Genomic DNA, 26,315 nt, shown 5'->3' with positions numbered 1-26,315 from the left:
ATTGCAGTCAAACATCTGCAGTGGCTAAAGCAGCAACACTGCCCTTTCACAGAGGCATGAGTATTGAACAATGTCGTACTGTATTATGAAAACTCTCAACATAATTCATGGAGAAACCATTAGAAAATGCTTGTATATCTGAAGGGATGATTTGGGGCACTATGACCACTCCACTCTTTTCCCCCATGTTTTTCAAGCAAAGTCAAGGAACCCTTCATTAAAGAAGTAATGACTGGTATGAAATTTTTCCAATGGAAAAATAGCAAAATGGTAAGGACTGGCAGGCTCGAGGGAAAGCTAAAACTTGAGTATTACTTTACTTGTACAAGTTGACCCTCTGCCTCTTATGTCAACTTCTCTTTCTTTCTCTCACTGTCATATTCCACCCTGATGTCCTGTATCATTTAGAAACAAAAAAGGGCTATTTAAATTGCAATAAATGAAGATTTCCAAAGGATGTATCTAATGAAAATATAGGACTTTATTTTCACATGTTTCTCAGCTTCACTGAGTAGATCTTTGTTCTGGAGTTAATTGACTCTTTCTGAGCACAGCTTTAATTTTTTTGATCTGTTTGATGTTGCTTCAGCTTCTATTTGTTCAATGACCCACTGACAAATAGGTAAGGAAGGATCACTAGAGCAAAAGTGCTGTAGTTCTCATGCTGGAGAAGGACAGGCACATTCCCTCTTCGGCCACACAGAGGACAATGTGCAGAAAGCATGTTCATATCACCTCCAAGAACATAAGGGTTTCAAAGTAGAATAGCTTTCCGGAGTGGGGAACATAGAAGGGAAAAAAAGGGCCTTATGGTCAGAATAATACAGGAACTGAGATTCTGGAACCGTTTGCTTAATTTGGAAAGAAGGGGCTACATTTCAGTAAAAAAAACAAATCCAAAATAAAGGCAAAATTAAGACAAAATTGAGTTGGAACTTTTCAATTTATTTTAAAATTTTTGATTTAATTTATTCAGAACTCCTCCCAAATAATTTTTAAATCAGAAGGCTTTTTTTCCAAAATATTCAAGTGTCTCATTCTGAAAATATAAATAAGAGACATTTCTACCTTCATTTTTTCCATTTAAAGTCAAATGCTAAGTAATCACTTTCCACTTTTTCCTTCACTTGTTTCTATAACCTTCCTAACAATCACTTCTATATTTGTATTCTAGATCTAATTTATTTTATGTAATCTGGCTTTTGTTAGTGATGAATTCAGGATGCTCAATGTACACCACTTCATTCCATTCTTCCTAAGGGTGGGACTTCAAAATGGGTTATCAGAACATTCCTGTAGCATCTCAAAAGTACGACCTAAATCACAATAAGACGTGGCTCCATTTAACTGCAAGATCTTCCTCAGAAGCTGATATCATGGGGGATCTGAGTGGAAAAATCTCCCTGGAGCTCTTGTTAGCTTGGGAAACTGCCCAGCTTGCAGCAGTTTAGTATAAAACACTGCACACCTGGCAGAGCATGTCCCCACATCTCCCTGTATACTTCTCTGCTCCAATAACAGATTACTTAAAATAAAAAGGACTTTTTTATTTTTATATTGTTCCAAGCTCCATTCAACAAAACTGAACCTAAGATTTCATTTTCAGAAGTTCTAAACTTTTCTTTTTTAGTCATTAAGTCATGAATAGCAAACAGCATTCTCTGATTTAATACTAAGGACTGTGCTAAGAAATTCATACATTTTGTCATTTTGATCCCATTGGCCAGTACCTTACCCTGTGAGAGCAGTGGAACAAATGCTACAGTAGATAACACTCAGTATGAGTAAGGAAGGCAAAACCTGGCTCCCTTTTGTGTTACAATATGTAAGGTGTTATTTGGTGGGGCAGCTATGACCTACAGCCATGGACTAGAGCGTCATTCTGACAGGCATTGTACAAGCACTCGTCATCTTCTGGAAGATGCAGATGTTTGATTCTAATTTTACTAATGAGTTTTGTGTAACTGATGTACAGCTACTCTTCTGAAACACATTATTTCCCGGTTAAAACCCCAAAAAGTAGAATCACTGAGTTGCCTCATACAATCTCCTACTTAATGCCACATCGAAAAATTAGAAAGATGATGGAATTCATGGCTGGAATTCATAATGTAGAACCTTTCTTCCACAGCCTGTAATTTGATCAGATTAGGGTAATCATATTTTCAGATGAAAAGTGGGCCAGCAGAAGGTGGCGGAGGTAAGACATAATTTCCATGAGACATTTGGTACACATTTGGTAGGTTGTTGTTGCACCAATGTAATTTCTTTTGAGGTTTACCTCTGGTAGCTTTTTAAAGGGGTTGAATATAGGAGTTGTATAATATAGGACACTGTTTTATTTTGATATATTTTCAGCTGAAGTGGACAGTCTTTGTTAATATATTCCACTGTGCAATAAAAGTGAACTTTCATATTTTGCTAAAATACATTGTGCTTTAAAACAATATACTTTAAAAAAGAACTGTACCTCATTATCTATACATATAGAATATTACAATAATAGAATCATTAAGGTTGGAAAAGACCTCTAGGATCATCAAGTCCAACTGTCAACCCAACACCACCATGTCTCCTAAACCATGCCCTGAAGTGCCACGTCTACATGTTTTTTGGACACCCCCAGGGATGGTGACTCCACCACCTCTCTGGGCAGACTGTTCCAATGCCTGACCACTCTTTCAGTAAAGAAGTTTTTCCTCATATCCAGTCTAACCCTCCTCTGAATCAGCTTGAGGCCATTTCCTCTTGTCCTATCGCTAGTGACCTGGGAGAAGAGACCAACACCCACCTCACTATAACCTCCTTTCAGGTAGCTGTAGAGAGCGATATGGTCTCCCCTCAGCCTCCTCTTCTCCAGGCTAAACAACCCCAGCTCCCTCAGCCTCTCCACATAAGACTTGTTCTCCAGACCCTTTACCAGCTTCGTTGCCCTTCTCTGGACACGCTCCAGCACCTCGATGTCCTTCTTGTAGTGAGGGGCCCAAAACTGCACACAGTACTCAAGGTGCGGCCTCACCAGTGCTGAGTACAGGGGCACAATCACCTCCCTGCTCCTCCTGGCCACACTGTTCCTGATACAAGCCAGGATGCCATTGGCCTTCTTGGCTGCCTGAGCATACTGCTGGCTCATGTTCAGCCGGCTGTCTACCAGCACCCCCAAGTCCTTTTCCTCCAGGCAGCTCTCCAGACACTCCTCCCCAAGCCTGTAGCATTGCATGGGGTTGTTGTGACCCAAGTGCAGGACCCAGCACTTGGCCTTGTTAAACCTCATACTGTTGCCTCTGGCCCATTGATCCAGCCTGTCCAGGTCCCTCTGTACAGTCTTCCTACCCTTGAGCAGATCAACACTCTCGCCCAACTTGGTGTAATCTACTAACTTACTGAGGATGCACTTGATCCCCTCATCCAGATCATTGATAAAGACATTAAACAAGACTGGCCCCAAAACTGAGCTCTGAGGAACCCACTCGTGACTGGCTGCCAACTGGATTTAGCTCTGTTCACCACAATTCTCTGGGCTTGGCCATCCAGCCAGTTTTTAACCCAGTGAAGAGTGCACCTGTCTAAGCCATGAGCCACAAGCTTCTCTAGGTGAATGCTGTGGGAGACAGTGTCAAAGGCTTTGCTAAAGTCCAGGTAAACAACATCCACAGCCTTTCCCTCATCCACTATGCAGGTCAGCTTGTCATAGAAGTAGATCAGGTTGGTCAGGCAGGACCTGCCTTTCATGAAGCCATGCTGGCTGGGCCTGATACCTTGATTGTCCTGCATTTTCCTAGTGAGCTCACTCAAGATGAACTGCTCCATAATCTTCCCCAGTACAAAGGTCAGGCTGACAGGCCTGCAGTTCCCCACATCCTCCTTCCGACCCTTCTTGTAGATGGGTGTCACACTGGCACACCTCTAGTCGTCTGGGAGCTCCCATTAGTCAGGACAGCTGGTAAACAATGGACAGTGGCATGGCAAGCTCCTCCAACAGCTCCCTCAGTACTCTCCAGTGGATCCCATCTGGCCCCATAGACTTGTGAGTGTCCAGGTGGCTCAGCAGGTCATAAACTGCTTCATCCTAGATTATGGGGGATTTATTCTGCTCCTTGTCCCTGCCTTTCAGCTCAGGGGGCTGAGTACCCTGGTGATAATTGGTCTGATGGTTAAAGACTGAGGCAAAGAAGGCATTCAGTATCTCAGCCTTTTCCTCATCCTTGGTGTCAATGTTCCCCTCTGAATCCAATAGGGGACGGAGATTTTCTTTGGTTCTCTTTTTGTTGTTAATGTATTTGTAAAAACTTTTTTTGTTATCCCTTACAACAGTGGCCAGATTAAGTTCTAGCTGGGCTTTTGCCTGTATAATTTTCTTTCTGCAAGACCTAACGAGGTGTCTGTACTCTTCTTGATTTGCCAAGCTGTACATATGTCTGTACCGGTCTATTCATGATAGTTTGCCAGTAAGTTGTCAACATTTCCATATTAGCTTGATCTTGTTTATTAACAGAAAAAACAGTCTGCTTTATGAAGGTTCTCCTCATGAAAGTTTCACTGTCTGGTAACACCTTTCTGCTATTCCAGTCAGTTCATATATATGTGTGTATATATATATATATATATATATATATATATATATATATGAATTTCAGTTAAATATTACAATTACAGGTGAAACTCCTAGAAAGCTCAAGAAAGTCTTCTGAAGATGATAAAAATGAAGCGCATAGACCTTTGGTGTTGGCCACAAAATTATGTCTGTGGTCATCTACACAAGATATGGCCACAGAAAATAACTTTGTGATCAACATTAATCCTCAAAGAGAAGATGACTAATTTAAGTGAGGTGTTAAAATATTAAACAGTACTTGCAATATTATTTCCTATTGTAAAGATCCAACTACTGTTATTCAGTTAAATATTAAGAGTTTAAAACTCCCCAAAACAACTTAGACAACCTCAAGTCTTTCAGCTGTAAGGACTTTTTTTTAATCACAAATAGATTTATATGGAAAACCAGAAAGATTAATTTCAAAGAGCCACTGGAGATAAATAGCTGGTATCTGGAATACAACTGAGAAATCCCTAATTAAACTGCACTAAATTCTCATCTCTGAGACACTAAAATAACTCCAGTGGAACTTTGCTGGAATTCAGTGTAATTACTGGTGCTGTACCCCAGTATGAGAGAAGGTAAGATCTATAAAAAGGTTTTGATAATAAAATTCATACAAGTATTTAATTATATATTAAAAAAAAGCATAACATCTCTATAGTCTAAAAAGAATGGTCTGATACATTTGCCCATCCAGTTAAGTCATTGGTGTGTAATGACCATATGTCATATTTCATTCTGTGCAGATTGGACTGTTCTCCTGCAGTGATGAGACACTTTCACACAGACATTGCACCGGGTTGCCTCTAGCAGCGATACCCGGGGCATCTCTCATCCACTGCAGTGAGGAGCAGCCTTTCACAATCGCATTCCAGACATCAAGAAACAGCTGCCATATACCCCCCAACAAAAACACTACCCTAGACCTTACTATAGACTTACTAGACCTTACTCCCAGAACAGTTGCCAGGACACTGTGTCCTCACATAGCCCTTTGCAACTCCAAATTCACGGAAGGATTTTTGCTTAGAGAAATGATGCTTTAAGTTTCTTTTCTTCCGTCTATACACAGCAGATCCCAAATTCAGAAGACCTTGTTTCCTACGTGGCTGACTGACTCTAAATGCATTTGAACTTAACTTTATCAAGTATCCACTATGTACGTTATTAAGTAACTTCATCTTTGATCTGAAGATTTGACAGGGCAGAATTATGAAACTATGGACCAGGCTCAGTGGAAAAATTTGAAAGATACCTGTATCTTTGCATGACAGTTATTCCACCATAAACATTTACATGTGTGAGACAGGGAAAGAATATACTACCTATATTCAGTTAACCCAGGGTATTTTAAAATTACTTATAATAAACATATTGCAAATATCACACTATGTTCCAAATTAATCATTGGACGAGAAATATGTATTGCGTGCCTTTTTTCTGGGTTCTGACTTTATTGCCCTTTGCCAAATTAAAATTAACCTTGGAGAACTTACTAAGTAATCTGTCCCTGCCTGTAGGAAGATCCCATCCCAGATGGAATTGCATATTTTGCTCAAAGCTTAGCAAAAAATTTATGTAACTCCCTGCAACATTCTGGCATCTACTCAAGAGGAAGCGCAATGCAACTTCATTTTATCTGTTACCAACAATATACCATGTACATGGAAAGACTATTTGTTCACTTATTTCAGAAACCCTCTTTCAAATACATTAAATTTTTTTTAAATTAGGTGCAACTATTTCCAGGCCAGCAAAAATAAATATTGTAAAATAAAATATTTTAACATGTAATTATATGCATACAATATTTTAATTTATAAGTCAGAATTAAAACTGCTAATAATTATACATTTATATCTGAAATTTAGGGTCATTAACATCAACAACATAGTGAACAGACACTTCTATTGTACTATCATTCAGTAATGAGAATTGCAGCTAAATCATTTGTCATTTGTAGTCTTTTTCTTTGGTTCTAGTACATGTTCATGTATATGGTTGTCCTATTTCAACCAAGAGTTTAATAAAACATCATTATCAAAGACTTAATCAGATATATTTGGATGTCTTCAGGGGCTTATTTTAAAGCACTTGATTAAATGCCTAGTTGAATACAGATGACCTGGTTACATTGGCCTTGGATAAAGTTCTTGTTCGTCTTCTAGATCTTTTTCTAGATAAACATTTTCTGTACATGTGTTTCTGTTATTAATGACATATTTTGGTTGCTCCTTGATGGAGGTATGAATCCATTGTTATGTAAATTTAGTAGCAGTAGTAGCTAGGTCTCTTCAGGATTTAAGAGTTCAAACAGAAAAACCTGAGTGTGAATGGGAATTTTTTAAAAACACTTTAGCAAATACTTGACAACACATATGGTGATTGAGAGAGCTCCCTGAGGACTGGAGGAAAGCAGATGTCACTCCTATCTTCAAGGTGGGCAAGAAGGAGGACCCAGGGAACTACAGGCCTGTCAGCCTCACCTTGGTCCCTGGGAAGGTGATGGAGCAGCTAATCCTGGAAAGTATTTCCACGCACAGTAAGGACAAGAAAATTATCAGGAGTAGTCAGCAGGGCTTCACCAATGGGAAGTCATGCTTGACCAACTTGATAAAATCCTGTGATGGAATGACTCACCTGGCAGATGAGAGGGGAGCAGTTGATAATTGTCTACCGTGACTTTGGTAAGACCTTTGACACTATCTCCCATAAGATCCCCATAGAAAAGCTGATGAAGCTGGCTGCATGGGCAGACAGTGAAGTGGATTAAGAACTGGCTGAACGGCTGGGCCCAGAGGTGGCACGAAGTCTAGTTGGAGCAGTGTACCCTTGGGGTCAGTACTGGGTCCAGTCCTGTTCAACATCACCATCAATTTTCTGGATGATGTGCACCCTCAGCAAGTTTGCTGAGGACATAAAACTGGGAGGAGTAATATGCCAGAGGGTCATGCTGTCAGCCAGAAAGTCCTCCACAAGCTGGAGATACGGGCTGACAGGAACCTGTCAGGCAATTTGCACACACTGAAACACAGGAACTTCCATGTGAACGTCAGGGAAAACTTCTTCACTCTGAAGCACAGGTTGCCCAGGGAGGTTGTGGAATATCTCCTTGGAGAGGAGATGGAACCAGGGAGTTTGTTGAATATCTGCAGCCCTTTGGACATGGTCCTGGGCAGCCCGCTCTAGGTGACCCTGCTTGAGCAAGGCAAGATGACCTCCAACAGTCCCTTACAACCTCAACCATTCTGCGATTCTGTAAATCAGATTCTAACAAATACAAAAAGTACAGGCAAAAGGACACAAGGCTTAATTTATCTATGCACAGAAAACATAAGGAAAATAAAAATGAAAAAGGAACCAAAAAAGCAGGTTTGTTTTTCTTTAAAAAAAAAGAGGTGAGAGAGGAGATGAGGAGTAAAAGGATTCATACCAAAAGACTGCTACATACAAGTGGTGAAACTGCCAATCGCATAGAAAAGACAAAAACCTACAGTATTGTGAAAAGAACAAGACCACAGAGCCAGATCCCAGAGTGCCAACAAAACAATTTTCATTCTAATAAAAACTGAGGAAGATGTTAAACAGAAGCTAACAAGGCTAGACAGTTTCAAACCAGCAAGGCAACCTGTATCTGAGAAGGTCTCTGGGCATTGTTATTGCTGATTTTCAGTAACCCTTGGAACACCAAGGAAATTCCAAAAGACTGAAAGAAAGTATGGTATGCAGATACTGAAGATAACCTGCATAATTACAAGCTGCACCAACTAACATTATTGCTAGACAAAATAAGAGAACCTCATTAATAAAAATTTAAAGGAGGTAAATGTAATTAGTGCAAATCAGTATGGGTTTATCAAAAATAGATGTCAAAGTATCCTGATATTTTGAAGGTTTTTGTTTGTTTGTTTTTTTCTGAGATGGCAAATTTGGATCATGTCAGATTTGCTTATATATGCATTTATATCTGTTTCTGCATACACTGTAATAGTATGCATTTCAAATTCTGAAGGCATTTGACTGGTAGTGTACACTATTTTAACCAAGGTACAGAATTATTATAAAAGTGACATACTAGATATCTCAAAATATAACCATAACAAAGGAAATGAGTGGTTTCTAGTGAGAACGAGTGGAAATCTGATTTTCAACCCTTCGTTATTTAACATCTTTATTAATTGAACTGCAGAAAAATGCACACTCTTTGAAGCTGAAGATGACTTGAAATTGAAATTTGCACACGTCACAAGCTTGAGACATCTAGGTCAGCTGGTAAAAGGAAACATTAGGCATTTTAATGCGGACACGTGTAAAGTCATAAACCTAGGGTAAAGAACATAGTTGCAGGCTAAGACATGGGAGGAAATGTGTCAAAATGCTTGACAGGTACGTTAGTCAGAAAAGAAAGACAAAAGAAACAGCACCCCCCAATAAATGAGACAGGCCATCTGGTGACAACTGACATGGAGAAGGCTGAGGTACTCAACTTTTTTCCCTCAAGTTTTCACTGGTAATTGCGTTTCCCACATCTCTCAAGCAGCTGAATCTCAAGGCAGCAACTGGGGGAATGAAGTCCCACACACTGTAGGAGAAAATCAGGTTCAAGACCATCCAAGGAACCTGAACGTACACAAGTCCATGGGACCCGATGAGATGCATCCTAGGGTTCTGAGGGAACTGGCAGATGTAGCTGCTAAGCTGCTCTCCATTGCATCTGAAAAGTCATGAGAGTCAAGCAAAGTCCCCAGTGACTGGAAAAGGGGAAACATTGCACCCATTTTTAAAAAGTGTAAAATGAATACCCCAAGAACTACCAACCAGTCAGCCTCACCTATGTGCCTGGGAAGATCATGGAACAGATTCTGTCAGAGCACATGGATAACACGGAGGTGACTAGAGAAAGCCAACATGGCTTCACCAAGGGCAAATCATACCTGATTAACATAGTGTCCTTCTATGACGGAGTGACTGCATTAGTGGATAAGGGAAGAGCTACTGATGTTATCTACCCGGACTTCTGCAAGGCCACTGACATGGTCCCACACCACACCCTGTCTCTAAATTGGAGAGAGAGGGGGTTGATGGATGGACTGTTAGATGGACAAGTATCGGCTCAATAGCCATGCCCAAAGAGTTGCAGTCAGTGGCTCAATGTCCAAACGGAGATCAGTAAAGTAATGAGTGGTGTCCCTCGGGGGCCTGTATTGGGACCGGTACTCTTAAATATCTTTATTAATGGCACAGACAGTGGGGTTGAGCGCATCCTTAGCAAGTTTCAGAATTATACCAAGCTGAGTGGTGCAGCTGATATGCCTGAGGGAAGGGATGCCATCTAGAGGCACCTGGACAGGCTTGTGGAGTGGGCCCATGTGATCATTAAGTTCAAACAAGGCCAAGTGTAAGGTCCTATACCTGGGTCAGGTCAATCCCCAGCAGCAATACGGACTGGGTGATGAATGGATTGAAAGCAGCCCTGAGGAGAAGGACTTGGGGATATTGGCAGATGAAAAATTAGGTATGACTTGGTAATGTGAGCTTGCAATATTGTATCCTGGGCTGCATAAAAAGAAGAGTGGCCAGCAGGTTGAGGGAGGTGATTCTCCCCCTTTGCTCTTGTGAGACCCCACCTGGAGTACTGCATCCAGCTCTGGGACCCCCAGCACAAGAAAGACGTGGACCTGTTAGAGGAGGTTCAGAGGAGAGCCAGGAACATAGTCAGTGGGCTTCTCCCTTTCATAAAGAAAGGCTGAGAGAGTCAGGGGTTGTTTATCCTGGAGAAGAGAAGTTTCCAGGGAGATCTTATTGCATCCTTTCCATACTCACAGGGGGCTTACAAGAAAGATGGAGAAAGACTTTTTACCAGGGCATGTAGTGATAACACCGGGGTAACCGTTTTAAACTAAAAGAGGGTAGATTTAGATTAGACAGAAGGAAGAAATTCTGGAACAAGTTTCCCAGAGAACCTGTGGATGCCCCTTCCCTGGAAGTGTTCCAGATCAAGCTGGACAGGGCTTTGAGCAACCTGATCTAGTGGAAGATGTCCCTGCCCATGGCAGGCAGGTTGGACTAGATGATCTTTAAAGGTCCCTTCCAATCAAAACTATTCTGTGGTTCATTGATTCTATGAGTCTATGATGTGTAAAGCAGATGAAAGTAGTAATGCAACCTACCATATCACCATAGCTGGGCTCAGTGATCCTTTTTGGCTTACAAGCTATGAATATGTAGGTTTGGGACCATGATTCACTCACAGCATTCCTTTGATGCATTTTTTTTCTGTATGTATGCTGTATATGCACTGTACTGACCTAAAGTCTGAAAGTGAATTTTATGTTTAAACAGAGTTAATAAAAGCATTCCTTATAATGATATTCTAATACTTGTTTTTGGAAAAAAATGAATCCTAACTTCATTCATAATATCTGATTATCTGATTTAACATGCGAGGATTATGGCACAGCAATTAAGTGGTGAAGGAATTTCTATTGAGTTATTACATGTGTACCTAGCTTTCACATACAGATTAATTAATCAGGATCAATGAAGACAATCTCCCTTAGTTTCAGGCTCAGCAGATTACTCAATATGGTGACAAATCAATGAAAATCCAAGAGAAGTCAGTGAGTCAGTTTATTGCTGGAGGAAAGGGTGGGGAGAGGGCAGAGAGCAGGGAGTAAGATGATTAATAAGATGAGAATGTAGGTATGTGAGAAATGGCAAATAAATTAAGAGCAGAAGCCAACGGGTGTGTGGTCTGGCGGTGTGTGTTTTTTGGAAGAAGGTTGGAACTGCAATGGATATCATCTCTTATCTACAGGGAATTCTGCTATTATTTCCAATAGCTTGGCCATACCAGGGAAAAAGCAGGTAGGATATTCATCATATAACTGACAGTATGCCCAGTAGCATAATGTTTTTTGGATGTAAAAACCAAAGGAAAGCACATTAGAGTATAGCTTGCTGAAGCTTGGGAGCACGTGGCCAGCAGAGCCTTCCCTGTGCAGGATATACTTCTCACTCTGCTCCTAATGCAATGCTAATGCTGTGGACAGGGCAAGCTACTCCCTTTGACTCCATTCCTCAGTGGAAAGAAAACATGTTACTGTCATTGTATGGGAGACAACCTCTCTTCACCACCACCCCTCTTTTTCATGGTCCGAAACATTAGTTTTCACTTTTAATTATGTTTTAAAATTAATTAATTTTTCCTTATTTTTATTTTTTCCTCATCTTTTTAAAGATATCTGAATTTTTATCTGCATTCAGGGAGAAGAATGTCTACAAGCCCTTTCTATGTCTCATTAACAATCTGGGCAGAATCTAGAGATCTTAGGAAGGCATCTGTGTTTGAAAACTGAATCAACAGAGTGTAAATTAAAGATTTTTGTTTTCTTGTTCATTGGTTTGGTTTTAATATATACGTTTTTTTCCCAACCACAGCCTTGTTACAATTCCCTTAAATGTAACTGGGAGTAAAATCACATCCCGGTTTAACTGCATTTCAAACTGCATTTCAAGAACTTTACACCAGTGACATTTAAACCCAGTATGTAAGACACGAAAACCTAAAATACCTTGCAATTCCCTTGCCTGCTGTGTTGCATCCCATTGCATTAGGCCCATATACTTTTAAGTTTCAATTCATTATAGCAGTAATTCTTCCTTTTCATCTCTGGCAAATTTTCCATCACAGACTTTCTGCTACCCCTTATGGAAATGGACCTTGCAGCTCATCTGCTGGTCGTCTTCTGTACTCCTTCCCTCTAAATTCCAGATTTTCATTGGCTTCAAAATAAATACTGGTGTAAGTATACAAGATGATTGAGCAATCAACCAGAGACATAGCCAAGGCTTTATCACCATTTAGGTAATAAAAAAATTGGGCAGTGGCACACCCCTAGATTTGATGCAAAAAATGCTTATAGGCAGATAATTCCCACATTGTAGAAACAGAAAGTAGAGAGAAATGCAGCATGTGCGCGGCTGATTTCCCTGAGCAAAAGTTATGAAATATTAAATGACATAGCAGTTTTACAAAATCAAACAGAATGTTTATGTTAAATTTAGACAGATATCTAAAGAGGTCATTACATTTCTACAGGAAATGTTACTTTTCCTTTAAAGTGGGACTTCAAATATTCTGAAGAAACAAATAATAAATGTTTGTTCTAAAACACCATATTCATTTGTGGGATGGAAAATCCTTTGGCTAGAACAGTTCAAATGCTCCCTGGCTACTAGAAAGTATTTTTAGCTGCCTATTTTATTTACACATTTAAAGTTTTTAACCCAACCTGAACTTTTACTGATACAAATGCAAAACTGGCAACAAAGTTCCTACCTATGTTGAGTGGATCTTAATCATTGTTTTCTTTAAAACATACTTTTGGAGTGTATACACAGCTTAAAAATAAAATATTTGATAAATATTTTAAATGTGTATGAATATTAACATCAAATGATGAACTGTTAAGTGTAAATAGATCTTTCAGTCCCTCAGTGGGCTTAGCACGACCACTTAAGTTACAAGTCTGAAAGACCCACCTCTATAGGAGATTATAAAGCCAAAAAATCTCTAGATTTTCTGTGGCAGAGGAAAGAGGTAAATGTGAATGTCAATATCCTATTCTGCTCTGAATTATCAGTTGTTCAAGCTTAAGGAACAAAGAGGGGGTCCTGCAGGGATCCATCTTAGGGCCAGTACTCCTTAATCTTTTCATAAATGACTTGGATGCAGGACTGGAAGGAATACTAATTCGGTTTGCTGACAACACAAAATTGGGAGGAGCTGTTGACACTCTCGAGGGCAGAGAGGCCCTGCAGAGGGATCTAGACAACTTACAGAGCTGGGCAATCACCAACCATGTGGAGTTTAACAAGGGCAATTGCCAGATTTTGCACCTGGGGCACAGCAACCCTGGATGTACATACACACTGGGGAACAAGAGGCTGGAGAGCAGCTCTGCAGAGAGGGATCTGAGGGTTCTGGTCGACGGCAAGTGGAACATGAGCCAACAGTGTGCCCTGGCAGCCAAGAGGGCCAACTGTGTCCTGGGGTGCATCAAGCGCTGTATTGCAGCCGGTCGAGGGAGATGATTGTCCCGCTCTACTCTGTGCTGGTGCGGCCTCACCTCCAGTACTGTGTGCGGTTTTGGGTGCCACAGTACATTAAGGATATAAAACTACTAGAGAGTGTCCAGAGGAGGGTCACAAAGTCAGTGAAGGGTTTAGAGGAGGAACGGTACAGGAGCAGCTAAAGTCACTTGGTTTATTCAGTCTGGAGAAGAGGAGACTGAGGGGAGACATAATTGCAGTCTACAGCTTCCTCACAAGGGGAAGAGGAGGGGCAGGTGCTGATCTCTTCTCTCTGGTGACCGATGACATGACCTGAGGGAATGGCAGGAAGGTGTGCCAGGGGAGGTTTAGGTTGGCAATTAGGTAAAGGTTCTTCACCCAGAGGGTGGTGGAGCACTGGAACAGGCTCCCCATGGAGGCAGCCATGGTGTCAAGCCTGACGATATTCATGAAGCACTTGGAGAACACCCCCAAACACATGGTGTGAATTTTGGGGTTGTCCTGTGCAGGGACAGGAGTTGGACTCAATGACCCTTGCTGGTCCCTTCCAACTCAGGACATTCTATGATTCTATGAAATGGCCAGCTATTGACAATTTCTCAGGCAGGAAAGGTCTGAACTTTGTAAAGTTGCTTGTAAAATTGCAGAGCTATCAAAACCTAGATGTTCTTTGTAAATGTCAAACATCAGTCTTGGGAATGCTTTTATTATATCTATGTTATCCTCAAAGCTGGAACTGCAAATGGCTCAAAAGAATTGATTCCTGATTACCGCAAGTTCCTACACCACCAAATTTAGAGATTTAACATGTTATGCAATTAGCTGGTGGTCTCAGATTATCTGCCTATGCAATGCCAATAAAGTAGCTGAGAAAATGAAGTGTAATACAGATAAAACTAATATTAGTTCAAAGGATGAAGTCTGAAGAACCTTTTAATTCTTTCTAGTATCTCATACCGATGGACTGAATCATGAACTTTTCACTGAGAAAAAATATAACTACACGGTTCTTAAAATCAGTGGCACAACTTCTGTTTCCTTCAGTGGGAGAAGACTCAAGCTACCAGACTGCATTCTTTGTCTAACAGATCTTTCTGATCTTTCAAAGAAGAATCCCATGTTCCTGTGGATTTTGGAAGTCACACCCTGATCAAATGAACTCTTTCTAAACACTGCTATAATTTTAAATTTATTCTTTAAAATTTTGAAGACTAACAAAATTAAAAAGCCACCGAGAGTTTCATTTGATGAAGACAACTGATGTTGCTTCTCTTACATTTTCTATCTGAAGTGACTGAAACACATTTGCAAGTCCACGGGCTTTTGCAAGACTGAGCATGATTCATATTTAGGAAATACAGACATGGGCGTTGGCACACCTCAAGACTTAACTAGTTATCTTATGTTTGACCTATGAGTCAAATTGCTCAGAGGTAGATCAGCTTCTGCATATGTAGAAAAAGAAAATGTAGAAAACCATAATTTGTGCATACTTTGTTATTGCCCCAAGCATTAAGAGTATTAAAAATTTTAAATATTGCTATAATTACTAAACATTGAACATGAAGTCTGATGCTTTATAAGATTTAGAGATCCAAGTTGAAATTCCTAAAGAACTCCTATAGGAAAACCTACTGCCTGTCACAGATCCATAGTGATGTAAGTCATCAAAGTAGATCTACGGTTTCTAACGTCTGATTAATATATCATAATTTCCTGTCACAACTGCATCAATGGAAATAATATTTCAAATATGTCCAAAGTACATGAGTAAAAAAATGAGAGATAATCAGAAAGTATTTCTTGCCTCCTTGCAAAAGAAATAGCCAACGTTTCTTTGAGAAACATTGAGACAAGGTTTCTTTGAGAAATTGAGACAAGTTTTCAATTCATAGCCTGTAACTTCACTTTCAAACTCTCTTGCAGACTGGGCCACTTACTGAAGCACTTCTTGCATCTTATTCCATACTATTGCACCAGAGTTTAAAAAAATAAATGAACTGAAAACACAGCAAAGCAGAAAGAACCCAAGCAAATACTGATTTTTAAAACATTAATTCAATGACATTTGCAACTGATTCAATGACCACTGTCCACATCAAACTTTGAATCAGACTTTCTGTATATAGACTAATGTCTGCAACAGGCTGCGTGCAATGTTGCATACTCAGAAGTTAAGGACTCCCTGAAACACTGACTTTTCAGCACTGACGCATCCTCTAGCTGCTGTCACCAATTTGGGAATGACAGCAGACTGTTTATTACTATTTCATTTACATGTAAGGTAACATATTGTCCTAGGAAAAGCACATTCATTTAAAAAGTCACCCTGTTAACTGGGTTCATTGTCATTAAATAACAGCCAATTAACAAACTGTTGTTTGCCTGATGAATGTTAATTTTATTATACAGTGATGTCTAGCACCTTAAGTAACAGTAATATTATGGATTGATGGATGTAAATTTTGGTCTAAGGTATAGCTAAAATGTTCTAAAAGAAAAAAAAAAAAGAAAGCCTATGTTTAATGTTATGAAAACCTATAGTCCTAAAGGAAACTTAGGCACTCAGTTTAAAAGTTTAGTATATTTGTAAGTGCTTTGATACCCAGAGATTACGTCCAGACAACAAGGACCTAAACTAAGAAATATTACTCAGATGTAACAGAAACACAACTGAAATTGACCAGATTTCACAAAATACCATTGTGTCTGAAAAACTATCTGGACAAGAACTATTCCTGAATGTGAGTTTAATAGAATATATGACATCCCCACATACCCAACATTCAAGCACCATGAACTGGGTAGATTCTCTAATTCTATATAGTCCAGAGCTCCTCAAAAGAAGTTTCTTGTACAGTGCCTTGCTCTTTCAAAAGGACATTATGCTTTTAAAATACTTTTCTCACTTACCAAAGCTATTAAGAAAAGTCTGGGTGCCATGAAATTAAAGCTAAAAGATGTATACTTGTGCTTATATGCAAATCTTAATGATTTACTATGCCTGCCCCTTATTTGATTTCTGCATAAAATTTGGTAAAACAGGCTTAAACTTCAACTTCAGCAGTGGTATGTGGCCTACTGCAAAAACATGAAAAGTATCAGAGCTAGAATTTTTAATAGTTCTGTACTGATCAGGTTTGCATGGCACATAAAGAGACACAACGAAAAACAAAACCTAGCTGTGAAAGACAATTACTTTTTAAGTGAGTTGCTTTTGTAGAGATGATGATCCTATGATGAATCCCTTTAACGTTCTCATTAAGAAGATAAGGTCACTAATTTGTGTGGTTTTTTTATAAGAACACAAGTGAAAGTTAGTTTGCCTATAGTCATATTCTCATCACTCCATGATAAGGTCCATGTAAAAGACCTTAAAGCACTAAATTTGTATTTTCCATGTTACTTTTTATCTCATGATGACCTCTCCTGGTTGAGCTGTTCATTAGCCTTGATACTAGAAGTTAAGAGTGTTTTGATCCCTCTATGCTTATTTCAAAAAATTGCAGGAATATGAAGAATTTATTGCCAAGGTATGAAAAATGTGACTATGAATAAAACTTACAGTAAGATCTGAGTGAGCATTAGTGTCTGTGATACTGTATCCCCGTGTATGTTTACTATACCACAAGATGGGCTTTCAATATCCACTTCATCTTGAGATAAAACTGAATGAGATTCAAGGTTTTCAACACGATCGCTTCTGAATCAGTATTACTGAGAGACATCATTTTAATGACAAGAGATAGATCTACTGATTTTACAAAGTAAACAAGCATTTGAGATGCAGTATATTACATAAATCACGTCCAATCCTATTCTTTCTGAAAACCGTATCTTCTTCTATGTCGGCGCAAGCAGACTGTAAGAAAATCTTGAATAGCAAGCTCATATATAGGGGTTCATAATTCACTGTACACCATGAATCTTGCATAATTCCTAAAAAATACTGCAAAGAATAAATTTGCTTTTGGTAATTACTTCAAAGTCAAAACATAAAGTAGCAATGGAGGAGAAAATAAAAATGTGGTGGGAAATCAGTTTTACAACAAAGTTGCATTTCACACTATTTTTAATTATTTCAGAAGTATTCCCAATATGATGTTCAAAATCAACTGATGAGATAAAAAAATAAAGAGATAAAAAGATAAGTGCTTTCTCTTGTCAAAGGAGAACAAAATTACCCCATGCCATTCACAATCAGTTGCAAGTGTGCAACAGAATAACCAGTTAAGTGGTGCACCAAAACACTGTGACACAGCACTTGAGTTCCTACTGTGGTACCTCTTCCCAAGCACCCGTACGTCTTTACACGAATTTTAAGCATGTACTGCAATGTGACCACTCCTTTTGTAATTTTAAAGCTGACATGTACTCCTAGCTATATTTCTGTTTCCAGTAAACAAATCTAGCTCCATTTCACTTTCAGAAGTGAGTCAGAAATGAAATGCTATACACTACAGAAAGGGTATAGTGCATAAGCTCTTAGAAGGCCAATTAATATAAAGAAATCTTTGAATAACGGAAAAAAAATATTGCCAAGATGGAATGTATGTGAGTAAATTGTAATTAACATTATATATATCCTTTATACATGGAATTTCTGATTATAGTGAAGTTATTACAACCCCTAGCTTCTCAACTAACTTATTTCAAAAGTTACAGATTTGTTTGTTGGGTAATCAGATAACCCACTGAAGGTCATTCTCAAGTTAAACTACAACCATCAGTTACTGAATGACAAAAAGAAAAAAAAAAGGCTCAGAAATCGTATTATAGAAAAGCAATATAGGGAACTTTCTTTTTCAAGAACAGATTTCTGACAACCTAAATCTCATAAATCTTTTTTCCCCCTGCATATTCCTGTTATGAGAGATGATCACAAAGAAATAATATTCAGAAGAAAAATTAGATAGCTGGTCAAAACTAAGCAGTAAACCTCAGGATCAATATTTCTCCTAAATCAAAGGTAGAAAAATAACTGAACATCCTATAGCCTGTGAGACCTAGACACAATGCAGACACAGCTGTATATTTTCTGTTGACACACAAATAAATGTCTAAGTGTAAGCAAATCCTGGAACAACAACATTGGTTTATTTTTCAATAGGTATCAGATGATAATGGATAGAAACCCGCTCAGAAAGTATAGCAGTGCTCCAGTTCCCTAATCATTGCCTTCTTCATTCCTGCCCCCAAGGAAAAAATAAATTTAAATAGAATGATCCACATAGATCTCTATGCTGTATATACATTACATTCTAAGACAATTCCCCACTTGGTCCGTAGAATCAGCCCCCATTCACACACACACAATCCCAACACATCTCTCTGTAACATGCCAGGACATTTCTTTCCTCCATGAGCAGCAAAGGAAGTCAACAGTAGGGTCTATTTTTGACAATTCTATAAAAATGCACTGCTTCATTTCAGTATGCATTTCAAAAATATTTTGCAAATGGCAAATGCTTTACATGGTCTGAAGAGAAACACTAAATACTTAACACTGACATCTACCTGCAAATATTTTGCTGGAAACTACAGCTCAGTGCAATGTTAAAGATCTGATCTAACACCCATCGGAATCAATGAATATGCTGTCATTTTTTACACTGACAGCAGAATTGGGTCCTGTATAGGTGCTCTGCACTCCTCCGGTCTGAAGTTCAGCATTTCAGCAGATGCTTCATCATTTCTCTGCTATTTCTGCCTCCCTATCAGGGCAATTGCTGTTCTCCTCTAAAATACCTTTGCTTGTTTTATTATGGGAAGCAAAACTTCACTCTCAAGAAAAGCTGTCCTGGCTCAGTTCCCTCTCATCAACTCACCATCATTCTTTCCTCTTCAAATGAGACAAAATCTCCTCTTGCTGCTCCTTGATAAAACATTAGTTATGGAAACTGCTCACATCTCCTCTTCTCCCTCACACAACTGTGGAAGTGAAGTACTTCCAAATGCAAATTGCATACCTTCTGAGGAAGGTGGGAAAAAACCAGAACAGAACAAACCAACCAACCAAACAAAAAACACCCCCAAACTTTCAACAGCTTCTATCTGATTCCTTTCCCCCTCTAACTCCATGGTAGACTGTATCGTACAGCAGGTATTCCAACTTTCCACACAAGCTACCACTGAAATCATCTACACTAAGGAAGACCTGATGGGGAGCACTGCGAACAGTATCAGTGCACAAATCCACATACAAATACACAGAAAATCAAACACAAGATTCACCAGCAGAGAAAAAAAAAAAAAATCAACCTCCCAGAGTTGTGGGAATTCCCCTCTGGCTTATTGCAGAGCTGAAATTGTGCATGCTTCTTAGAAAAGGGTACTTACGAGATGCAGGCAGAGCAGTCCTGGCTCTGCAGCTAATGCTGCTGAAAATCCAGAGGAAGAGAGCTGCCCTGCAGCCAGCTCGGGTAACCACAACCATCCTTCACTTCCTGGCTCCCTGTACTCCAAATGCCAGCCGCAGAAGACTTGCTTTTCTCCACTTTGGCCCCTTCTCTCTCTCTCCTTCTCTTTCTCGGAGGAGGTGGCAAGGAGGTAAAGGGGGCAGGGCTTTACCTTGGGGTAGAAGCCAACCCCTCTCTTTGGCTGCTCTCTCTGGGTTTGAAGCAGCAGGATAAGTCCTGGTACTTTTCTTTCCCTTATTTTAATGTGTTTGTGTGTGTGCCTGCGTGTGTGTGTGTGCCTCCTTCTCAGGGGAAGGGAAAAAAAAAAGCTACGAAGTATTAAATAACAAGGATTGTAGGGGAGAAAAAGAAAAATTAAAAAAGCAATCCCAAAAAAGGACGGAGGGCAGGGGATGGGGGTGGGAGGGAGGGAAAGGGAGATGGAGATGAAGGGAAGGGAGAAAAGCAGAAAAAGCTGTTGGTGCTGCTAATGCTGCTGTTGATGCTACCACTGCAGCTGAGCCCTTCTTCCTGCACAGAGCAGCGCTGCTGAGAGAAGCTTGCAATAACCTCCCAGCTCAGATATATATACACAGTGTACACGCACACACAGCCGGGGAGCCAAACACACACTCACAGAGGAGCAGGGAGAGGGGAGAGGGAGAGAGAGGGAGGGAGAGACACTCCCGCAGCAGAGGAGCAGGCTCTGAGCCTCTCTCCTCATATATTCATCATCTTCCAGCAGGAGGAAACGCTGCCAGCAGCAGCAGCAGCAACCTCGCCCCCCCTCCAAAAAAAAAAAAAAAAAAGAAAGAAGCAGAAGGGAAAATCCTCTCCCCAGCGCTCCCCTCCCCTTCTCTCCGATTCCTCCAGCTCCTCCCTCTTCCTTTGCGACCCTCCGGCCTCCAGGACCCCACTCGTCCTCCCTTGCCTGGTTCAGAGCCGGAGCCGGGGGACGGCGGCCTGGGCCGGGGTGGGGGCCGGGGCCGGGGCGGGGAGCCGGCGGGGGCTGGGGCCGGTGGCTGGGCCGGGGCGGGGGGCCGGCGGGGGCCTGGGCCGGCGGCTTGGCCGGGGCGGGGCGCCGGCGGAGGCCGGGCCGGGGCCGAGCCGCGGGGAGGCCGCGGCGATGCCGCTGTCCGCGGTGCTGAGGCGGGGCGCGGAGGCTCGGCGCGGGGCACCGCCCGGCGCCCCTGCCCGCCCCCGGGGCCCGGCCCCCGCCGCCGGCTCCTGCCTCCTCCCTCCCCGTCGCTCCCCTGCACGCCGCGGTGGTGGCGGCTCCCCGAGCTCCAGCCTGCCGGGATCCGAGCCAGGCGGCCAGCGGGCAAGTCCTACGAGCGGTCCTAGTTCTGGGGGCGGCGAGCACCATCCCGCCTGCAGAGAGCTGGGCTGCAGGAGCCGCTAATGCAGATGTTTTAATTCAGTAATTAATTATCACTGGAAGAGCAAGCCAGGAAACAAGCTGCATTAAAGTATCATTACGGTTTTCACCTACAAGAGATGACTGAGACAACCTGGCCATATCCTAGCCTTATGGTTTAGGGATTTCAAGAGTCTAACTGCTCTTTTCCATCCCTCTCCATCCCTCCTGCCATTGCCCTTAAACAGACTGAACCAAAAGTTATTGCTCACCGGATAGGGTAGAATAATGAGGGTGGGGAGTTAGTCATGGATTATTTATTCTACAATCAATGAGGCAAAGAAAAATGAAAACAATTATTTCTCAGGTGTTCTATAGAGAAGGCTGAGAAATGGAGAGGTGTAATTTCTTTAGAGGAGCCCCAAAGCAGGGATAAATTATTTTCAGTGACTAATATACATGCTGTTAACAAGTATCTGCTGTTATTTAGTGAGTGTGATGAAGTGGTTAAGGCTGTATGTAAGATGAGATTTTCAGAAAGGCCTTGGGATATTAGGATTCTCAATCCTATTGCCTTTCAGAGGGAGTACAGTACCTACCTTTTAGGTCACTTTGAAAACTCATCCATACGTAATACATGATATCCCAGGAGAGCTGTGGCCTAGAGGTTTGAGCACAGCGCAGGACAAAGCTTCAGCACCAGTCCTGGGAAAAAGTGTTTCTCTAATCTTGTCCAACTGCCAAAATTTTTCCTCCTCAAACCTTTCCCTCCCTTGTCTTAGTCATATTGAGTATTGATACATTCATATTTTAAATGCTTTCATAGTAGTAATGCCAATATATCTGTAGCAAATGTGGAATGAAAAAGTGCACTATGAATGCTAAATGTTATTGTACTTATCTCTATTTTTGAAAGAATAAATATTCCAACAGAGACTTTGTTACCCATTCTCTGCACCATCCTGAGCCCTCTGCCACGCTCTTCCCATTCCTTATACCCACAGACACTTTTTGCTGTTTAGTAATCATCAGGATATGAAAGTCTCTGGGGAATTAACTGAGAACCAAATATTAATTAGTGCCATTAAACTAGTTCAAAATTGCCTCCTTCCATAATTTCGTTCTTGTTAACATCACCTCTTCTCCTCCTGGTCTATACCCTACAATTTTTCAAATTTGTAAACCTACGTTTTCTGTTCTTTAAATACAGCAGAAGTGATAGTGCTGATATACTATCCGAAACTGACTGCATATATTCCCAGAAAAAAGAAAAACTTCTGACTATGACATGCAAAAAAATCCTACCACTTCCATTCTGAGATCTTGCAACCCTTTCGGTATTCATTGGCCTTTATTATTCACCTAAGTAAGTAATAAACAGCTTCTCTGAGTAAGTATTTAAAAGCTCAGCTGACCATTTTGCAAAGTAGATTTCTGCCTTTTAAGCTCATTCCAACAAGTACAACAAAAGCAATATACTTGCACAGCACCCATTTACATTTTATACATATATACTTGCATATCACCCATTTCATTAAGTCCTCCACTGGACAAAAATCTGACTTGATTTGAGTTGTTCCAACTTCATGCTTCTTTAGCATATGCTAATTGGGGGTTTCAAAAACATGCTCAAATTGCTCACAACTAGGCATGCATTTAAAAAATAGTTATAAAGGATAAGACAAGTAATTCAAAATGGGAAGATTCAGCAGGTTGATTGATGAATATCTCAATAATGGTGATAGTAGAAAGTTTCCTTGTGGTTTGAGAAGGAAGAAATGGCACAGATTATTGCATTTTTCCCCACCTCAGAATAGGATCAGTCCTTAAAAACTACATAAAATATTTAAACTATGTAACAACAGCAATGAGTTGTGCAAGGTAATGAAATTATTTTTAATATAACCACAACCGAGGCCTGCAAAATCATTAACTTTGACTGATTTTGTCACACAAAAATCATTACAAAGATCTTCAGGCATGTTTTATTCCTACAAAATAAGCTAACCATCATATATATACTCTTCTTTTTTTTTTTTTTTCCCTGGAGGATGTTTGAAATATTACTTTACATGATTCAACAAATTCCAAGTTGAATATATTAACCTTTGAAATGAAAACATGGTCAAATTCTGTTAGGGCACAATAGGAAGTTATTAGATACTTCTCTCCCTACTCTTCCCCTTAACCTTTCCTTTCCAGAGTGTAAATGTAAGGACGTTTCTAAATAATCAGACACTCCTGCAGACTGAGCAGAGCAACTGCAAGCTTTAGTACCCCTGTCCTGCAACTAGCAAGTGCCCGCAACTTGGGTCAATTGGGACCTGTACTCTATACACCATAGGTTAGGAAAGTGTCCTAGCAGACTGGGACAGACATACCAGCCAAAATGTGCAGAAGGAGTATCTACCACCAAAGCTACTCCCATAAGAAAATTAATCCTCATTTTTCAAGTCAACACTCCCAGAGCCTTGAAAGCTGAGGAGATATCTCAGCCTGCTGGTGCAACCTCCCTGGCAATTAGCAAGACACTAAAGTGTTAAAAGACTCTAGTTATTGCAGCTGTACACAAATTTTATTGAGCTTCATGGAAATTATACACACATATTGATGAATGAATAGATCATTCTGAATTTACTAGAGCTGTCAAGCATTGTCTGCTAAATGGAATTCATCCTTGACAGGGCTATATTTACAGTATGCGAATGTCAAGCAGAAAAACACAATGTCAGAAATCTAGGAAGGATAATTAAGAATTTCAGACACTGGTGGGACCAAATGGTACCCAATAAAGTGATCAGCTGCAGCCTCAGAAGAAAATGAGCCAAGCTGAAAAAGAACCTGAAACTTCTGAATTCATAGTGAAAAGTAAAAGCCATGCTTCTTTATTCCTAACAAACTACCACTTTAACTTAGTTTCTCCCTTTTATATTTTTGGTTGCAAAGGACCCCTTGCATAGCAGAGCTCTAAAAATTATCCACAGCATAATTTCCATCTGAGTCTCTAGGATGACATATATGAAGACCTCACACAGGTACGATAGATGCAATGTATTCCAAATTATGCCCAAACAAGACTTTATGATTACATGCATAGAATCAAATGCCATATAATGGACAGCTCTACTACTGAGGGAAGTCTTTGGTTTATTAAGAACAACATGGGGTTTTCTACTGGGGCTGTCTATTAACATGGGTCTTCCTTTGAAGGAGAAAGAGGGCACATGAAAATTGTGATTATCTGACTGTGAGAAGCTGTAAAGACCTGAAGAAAATATTTTCTAGAAATGCAAGGAAAGAAAGCCTTTCCTAACCTTCCTAATGTAGCTAAAAAGGAAGATGATGGTGCATTGGCAGAAAAGAGCCTTTATCATCTTCTTGCTTCATGCAGCTAAAAATATAGCATCATAGTTTGAAGTGAATGCATTTTGGCTTGACCATCATTTTGTGTTGCAATTGTATTAAAACAAACAAACAAATAAGAAACTAGAAATGTTTGTATAGGTAATCATAGCAAAACATTTTTCCAGTTCTTTCTTTACATGCTTCATAACAAAAGTGGTTTCAAAAAAGGAATGTTAAACTCTCAAAATGCTCAGTATGTCACTATTAAAAATTATGACCCCAGACTCTCGTTCATGCAGACATCAAAAGAAATTGAAGATTCTCAGAAGTTTTCAGCTTCATGCCCCTACATCTTCTCTAGTCTAAACATGTGCTCAAAGAGCATCTACCTTTAGGAATTTCTTCTGGGATATCTTGGTCCCTATCAATCTACACTGCATAATGAAACATGTTGACAATCAAAACAAATAAAAAATCATGCCATATGTCTCAGACATATACTAGACTTGAATCTGCATTTTATAGTTCTGCGAACAGAACTGAATTCCATTCTTACTCTGCATGATGACTGAAACAACCAAACAGAAATGGTGGTTACCTGTCAGAAATGCAACTGTTTTACACTAATCATCAGTCTTATTTTGAGCTCATTTCCAGTTTAATGTTCCTTGAAGAAATGGAAGAATCTGTTTATTTACAAATATAATTTAATTACTGCTCATCCACTTGAACAGTCCAAAATAATTATCTCCTCCAAGACACAGTATTCTTCCACACATTCGTATCTTTCTTCTTCTTCTGAGTTTGCCTTCGAACCCCGCCTTAAGTGTGTTTCCCTCCTCCTCTCATTTAAGCACCACCTGTTAATTTATTTGGATGATTTTTATATTGCAAGATGATTTTGCATTCCTACTATCCCTAAAGCCTATTAACAAAAAAAATGAAACAACACTTGAGAATCACTGAGACAAATTATTTTAATATGGTGTCTACTTTATTATTCTTTTCTTCCAAGCTGGAAATGTTATATTCATGACCATACCTATTTTGAGAAACTGACTGTTTTAGGGAGCTATATGGAGCAACCTGTGGCTGCTACTAATGCAACCAGCACAACTGGAAGCTCAGCTGAATCTTGTATGCTATGTTCATCAAACATGCAGGGTAAGATTTTCTTTGCACAAGAAGTAGAGGTCAGTAATAGCCATCTGAATACAGTGGTCATTTGAGGGTTTCGCCAAATTCATCACCTGAGAAGGCTGCACTAAAAAACATCTAGACATTTTTTAAAATGTTGGTTAAGTCCTTGAAAGATTGACCTTTTGACAAATAAAGGACCCTGGAATAAAGACCACAGTTTTTGACTCAGTAACCTTAAAAGTTTTTCTTCTCTCAGTTTATAATCTTTTTAGATCACATAGGTGCATTCTCTGTTAGTAATGTTATATATTGCTATTATCAGTAACAATATTTTTATATCGATTTTATATTTTTATATATTATTTAGGTATTTGCTGAATGGCAAATGAATTAAACGCTG

General features: G+C 40.0%; 1 protein-coding gene across 1 annotated transcript in view; it reads right to left on the bottom strand.

The window, feature by feature from the left end:
* The window catches only part of CNTNAP2 (contactin associated protein 2), a 1,177,124-nt gene extending 1,156,138 nt beyond the window's left edge, over positions 1–20,986 (bottom strand). Inside the window, exon 1 of the mRNA XM_075083760.1 lies at positions 20,015–20,986. Coding sequence (XP_074939861.1) covers positions 20,015–20,111 — 97 coding nt within the window. The 5' untranslated portion in view covers positions 20,112–20,986. The remainder of the gene's footprint in view (positions 1–20,014) is intronic.
* Positions 20,987–26,315: the final 5,329 nt, after the last annotated feature.

This window comes from Phalacrocorax aristotelis, chromosome 2, assembly GCF_949628215.1.
Source record: "Phalacrocorax aristotelis chromosome 2, bGulAri2.1, whole genome shotgun sequence".
NCBI lineage: Eukaryota > Metazoa > Chordata > Aves > Suliformes > Phalacrocoracidae > Phalacrocorax > Phalacrocorax aristotelis.
This window is presented reverse-complemented; position numbering and strand designations above follow the sequence as displayed.